Source organism: Anarrhichthys ocellatus, unplaced genomic scaffold (genome assembly GCF_004355925.1).
Source record: "Anarrhichthys ocellatus isolate YVR2014 unplaced genomic scaffold, GSC_Weel_1.0 scaffold34, whole genome shotgun sequence".
NCBI lineage: Eukaryota > Metazoa > Chordata > Actinopteri > Perciformes > Anarhichadidae > Anarrhichthys > Anarrhichthys ocellatus.
The window spans coordinates 4,356,617-4,362,275 of NW_022280064.1; the positions used below are offsets into that span (position 1 = coordinate 4,356,617).

General features: G+C 40.9%; 1 protein-coding gene across 3 annotated transcripts; it reads left to right on the top strand.

Moving 5' to 3' along the window:
• The first annotated feature begins 307 nt into the window (after positions 1 to 307).
• On the top strand, positions 308 to 2,730 carry nkx2.4b (NK2 homeobox 4b). Of its 3 annotated transcripts, none has more exons than XM_031866145.1 (3): positions 308 to 723; positions 850 to 1,059; positions 1,684 to 2,730. In XM_031866145.1, the coding sequence occupies exons 1-3, from the start codon at positions 582 to 584 to the stop codon at positions 2,355 to 2,357; spliced, it is 1,026 nt and encodes a 341-aa protein (XP_031722005.1). In that variant the 5' UTR covers positions 308 to 581; the 3' UTR covers positions 2,358 to 2,730. The 3 variants fall into 3 exon arrangements, with proteins under 3 accessions (XP_031722005.1, XP_031722006.1, XP_031722004.1); XM_031866146.1 differs by having other exon boundaries at positions 853 to 1,059; XM_031866144.1 differs by having other exon boundaries at positions 308 to 1,059.
• The last annotated feature ends 2,929 nt before the right edge of the window (positions 2,731 to 5,659 follow it).

Below are 5,659 nucleotides of genomic sequence, written 5' to 3' on the forward strand. Positions count from 1 at the left end.
AGTTATAAAACAGACAGGTGTTACAAGTTAGACAGAGCGATAAGTGGTCCAAAATAAAATGGAAAGTTTAAACAAAACGTTTTCCATCATGTAAATAGAGTAAAATATTAATCTTTCAAAGCTGCTAATATTATTAACAATAAAGTGATTTTATTTATATTATTCTGTGTTTTAAAAGAGTGAATTCAGCGGAAAGTGAAGCTCGACTGAAACTTTAAAACCATTTGTGCCTCCGCGTCTTTCTCGTTCGGGTCAAACCTTCATGAGAAAATAGGTCCAAACTGTTCTCTCCACTTACCTCCGTGATGTCAACTTGCCTTTTGTTGGCTGCATGTGTCCGCGTCGCTCCGCCCCTCCGCGTGTGTGTGTGCGTGTGCGCGTGTGTTGGGAGTCTCCGGTCCGGCGGGATAAGGACTCAACTCGTCTCCTTCCTTTGCAGCCGATCAGCTGGACTTGTTTCCTGCAGGGAGATCGGACGAGTGCACGCAGCCGGAGGGAGGGAGGGGGACGCAGGCAGAGAGCGGCCGGACAGACCCGGAGACCACGAGCCAGCCAGAAGCACAGCGGGGGGCGTCCGCACCATGTCCTTCAGCCCAAAGCACTCCACCCCCTTCTCAGTCACCGACATTTTGAGCCCAATGGAGGACAGCTACCGGAGGTTCGGAGGCATGGATCCCGGGTCCCAGCTGGGCACCTACCGGCAGCCGCAGGTCTCTCAGCCCGGTACGCAGCATCATCAGCACCAATCGGCGCAGCAGCAGCCGCCTCATCTCCATCACCATCACCACCACCATCACCATCACCACCTGTCCTCCGCCTCTTCATCCTCATCATCCTCCTCTTCCTCAGCAGCAGCCGCAGCGGGACCCGGAGGGCCCTACCAGCACCACCACCACCACCACGTGCCCCACGGGGTGCCGCAGTTCTCCGGGCCCGTCGGAGGGTTCTGCAACGGCGGCATCGGGAACGTCGGAGACCTGCCGTCCTACCAGGAGACGGTGAGGAGCGGAGGAGCAGCAGCGGCGTGGTACGGAAACCCGGAGCCCAGATACCCGACATGTAAGAGGGGCTTCAACTAAAAGTTCTAAATACGAGAAGTTTAACTGAAAGAAAAAGGAGGAACGTGAGCTGGAGACGTGAAACATTCCTTAAATGAGATTAAAGTGACATTTTACCGTTTATTATATGGCACCTTAATTTACAATTAACTCCATTTATTAAGACCTCAAGCCTTCTCACAATTAAATGTTGTCACTTTAAAACACTTAAATATTATTAAAGGATCTATTAAATAACATAACAGCATTTTTAATCATAAAGTGACCACAAATGGTTAATAGTCCTCAATAATTATTTTAAATGTTTGAACTCTTATAATAGATATTCATATTATAATAATTAGATCTTATATTTACTTTAACGGATTTATAAAATAAAGATAAACGGTAAGCTTATAGAATATAAAGCACGATGTTTTGCTGTTTCCACTTATTTAATATATTTTTATTTCTTATTATTTTATAAATGTTTTTAAGTGTTGTTTTTTTTAACAAAACACTAAATTCATCAAGACCGTAATGTTCGCTGAATTAAATCCATAATGTATTTCATTATTTAACATAATTAATCAGAGATTTAGTTTTATTTGTTTGTTTTTATCCAAACGATGATTTCTCCGCTAAGTTTCCAGATTCATGGGCCCGTCCTCCGGGATGAACATGTCCGGGATGGTGGGCAGCTTGGCCGGGATGGACTCCGCCAAGTCCATGGTGACGCTGCACGCAGCGCCGCGGAGGAGGCGGCGCGTGCTCTTCTCGCAGGCGCAGGTGTACGAGCTGGAGCGGCGCTTCAAGCAGCAGAAGTACCTGTCGGCCCCGGAGAGGGAGCACCTGGCCGGGCTGATCCACCTCAGCCCGAACCAGGTCAAGATCTGGTTCCAGAACCACCGCTACAAGCTGAAGCGGCAGTCCAAGGACAAGCAGCCGCTGCAGCAAGACGGAGGAAGCGGCGGTGGAGGAGGAAGTCTGTGCGAGACGACGACCCACCACCGCTCCTCCTCCGTGTCCCCGGTGCTCTCCAAGAACGGCAAGGGCTGCAGGAACGACTCCAGCGGCTCCAACCAGACCGGAAACCGACAAAGTAGCTCGGGGGAGGTCATGGCGGTGACCCCGCAGCAGCAGCAGCAGCAGCAGCAGCAGGTGAACCAGCTGTCGTCCACCGAGGAGCTGGACGATTTGTCCCCGAGTCCGCCGCTGGGACTGCACGGTCAGATCAACATGACGCAGACGGACGCGGCGCTAATCGAATACACAAACAGCATGATCGGCTCCAATTTACTGTACGGGAGAACTTGGTAGGGACACCGGGAGGAGGACGGTACGGGAGCAGGCCTGTGAGGACCTCATTCTCGGGTTGGATTCTTTTATTTTTAGGAGAACCGGCTGGAGGACAAAAACAAGCACCACTATTTTGTATTTTCTTTCAGTGCGTAAAGCTCTGGTTCCTTTACGCACACACTCAAGAGACATTCGGTGGTTTTGAGCAACACGGTGCAAACATAAAACTGTATATTACATCCTGCTCGGAGTGTTAATAATGTATTTTCTTCTTCTTCAAAACGAAATATTTGTCTTTTTTTGTAACCGACAGACTGCTGCTGCGTTTAAACCATGAAATCTGACTCGAGGGTCTTCAGGATGAGGCACGCCCGCTGTGCTTCCCGTTCATCTACACCACTAATTAAATTATTGCAGGTTTGTGTATATATATATATATATATATATATATATAAAAAAAGTCGATACAAAGTGAAGCAATAGAGGCGGGAACAATAATCTACACCTTTCTCTGGAATTAAAGGAATTGAGAAATATTTTTCATTGGAAGTAAATCAGTAAACATTCTTTTGTCAGAACTTCTTTCCAGTATATTGAATAAATGATATTTTCATTTTGGACATTTCGATTCTTTTTTATTTTTGTGGACTCTGAAGCATTTTTACAGTGTTTTTAATATGATATTTGGAGCAATAACTAATTATTTAAATGTTAGAAACGGAATATAAACTGGAAATACTTCAGATTATCTGCAGGTAAAAGAAATCGTTATTCTATCGGGAGTTTAATAAAAATAAGTGACTTTAAAAGTGTGTTTTGTTTAATTGAAATACAATGAATGAATAGATGAGATTGTTGCTGTATACAAATAGAATCCCAACATCACCATTATTCTTTTATTTCACATGTTTTTGAACACGCTGGAGAGATTTCTCTCAAAAATAACCACGTGGGACTCTTTGTCCTCGACACACTTGTGTTTTACAAGTTTTACAGGTTCTGTCTTAAAAATCACAAGTTACACAATACATCGGTTTGTAGGTTCAATAAAAAGGAAAAAAAAACACTAATTCAATTGTAAAAGAAGACAATAAAACGAAAGAAAAAAAAAAGACATGTCTGTCACCCCCCCCCCCCCCCCGAAAGTCCAACATTACTTTGAGTTTAATTCCAGTTGTATCTTCTGGATGGAGGAGGCGCAGGGTAACCTCGGCCAGAGCTGTAGCCCTGAAACACACACACGTTATGAAGTTACATTTTAAATAAAGTCAGACGTCTCACACAAGCACATTATTATATTAAAAATATATAAATGTGATTCAGTTCATTTCATTTATCTTTTTTAGAGATTTGACGGTTTTTAAATAATAGTTTATTTCTCATTTTCTTTCAGGAATCGACACGTTTTCTTCACATGGATCAAAGACGTATTAATTCATTAATAAATGTATATTTTATTTAACCTGAACGTTCCATTAAGACACATTCTCTAAGTTCAAGGTTCAGCAGGTACAAATCATTTAAATAATATCCCATCAATCAGATCGAAAAACAAAAACTGTTTTCATGTTGAAAAAAGAAAAGAAATGAAAAGTAAACACATTTGTATTTTAATGAAAACGTTTCATGTAAAGTGTCAGAAGAGTTTTTAGATTCTCTTCAGGATTTAACACTTTAGTCAAATTTAACTACATGTTTTAAAATGTTATATTTTTTCAATTGAAGCCACTTTTTAATTAAAAAGGTGTTTTCAGTTTTCTGATGAAGAAATAATCTGGTTTTTGTTTTCCGTTAGTGCTCAAAGATTATATTTAGTGCGATGAGGAGAAATGTAACAAATGTTCTGATTGGTCGAAAGTCTTTAGATCTGCTTCAGGAAAAAAGAACAAATTAAGAAAAACACTAAAATTGTGTTTATTAAATCTCTTTTATATGTTGTTCTTTTTACACTGCATACGTATATCTTTAATAATCAACCTGTTGTTACTTCATAGATATTAAGGTTTATGAATATTTTTTTTAGATTTGAGATTTGACAAAATTAAAGAAAACGTCCAAAAGAATTTAATAATTTTCAGTTGAGGGCAAAACGAAGTTAAAACCTCTGACAGTGAATTCCATTTACCTCCATTGATTTTGGGACGAAATCTCAGAAATATATATAAAAAACTTCATTAGCATTTACCGGTGATTAGAAATCACAGGAAAAATTTTTATGAATAACGGAGCAGAAACAATGAGTCGATTGATCGTTAATAGTCAACAATTTGTAATATTTGGTGCTCTTCTGTTTCACATGATAATACTGTAAATTGGGTAGTCTGTCTTTTATAAACAGTTAACAATGAATTGATTAAACTAAAAAAAAGAATGGATGAATATATCGGTAGATACAAATATTCAGACTTCTAAAACAGTTTAAAACTAACTTTACATCAACATCCTGATCAGCTGAAGAAGAATCCAGAAAAACAGGATAAAAATGTAAGATTGCGAACAAAAATTCCCGCTAACCAGTGACTCGATCCTCTCAAAAGGAGTTCCATTGGTTGGTTGGTTTAAAACTTCAGCGTCATCGGCCAATCAGATGGTTCTGGCTCCATAAATCACAGCCTGAACTTCATCTCTTTACAACTCTATTAAAGGTTTTAATTTTACGCCACACATTGAAGATGAAACTGTGACTCCGCCCACAAGCTGGTCAGCACAGACCAGCCCGCGGTAACCCACAGTACCACAGGCAACCAGCTCCAGGCCTTTAGTCTTCTACCTTTTACTATGTAAAGAGATAGGGACAAGAAACAGCAACATGTGCACAATAAAATAAATATATCAAAGAAATATATCTTAATTATTTTTGATATTTAACTATTATTTAATTGATAATATTTTAAATATTGCTGCAACAGTCAGAACCAGAAGAGCGTCCGTTTTAGAGACGACAGTGAAGCAAAATAAAGTTGTTTGACTCGGGGGTGAAAACATTTTTACTGTATTTTAATAAAACTAAAAACTATGAAGAATTTAGTTCCATTACTGCTAAAAGCTTTTATTGTTATATTTTACATTTCCACCATGAAGCTGACTTACGTCTGCCTTAAAAGGACTCGATGAGGCACCTTTAAAAACCCTCGGCGTGGTTAACCAGAAGCGGACGCCATTTTTAGGAGTTGTGGACGAGGCCTCCTTACCTGGTGCTGTTGTCCCCGGGTGTCTCTGCGGTCGTCTCTACGATCTCTCCACTCGTCTCTGCGGTTATCGAACCGTTGCTGGTAGCCGCCCGTCGGCGCCGTTGATGCCGGCGCTCCAGCCAGAGCCCCTCC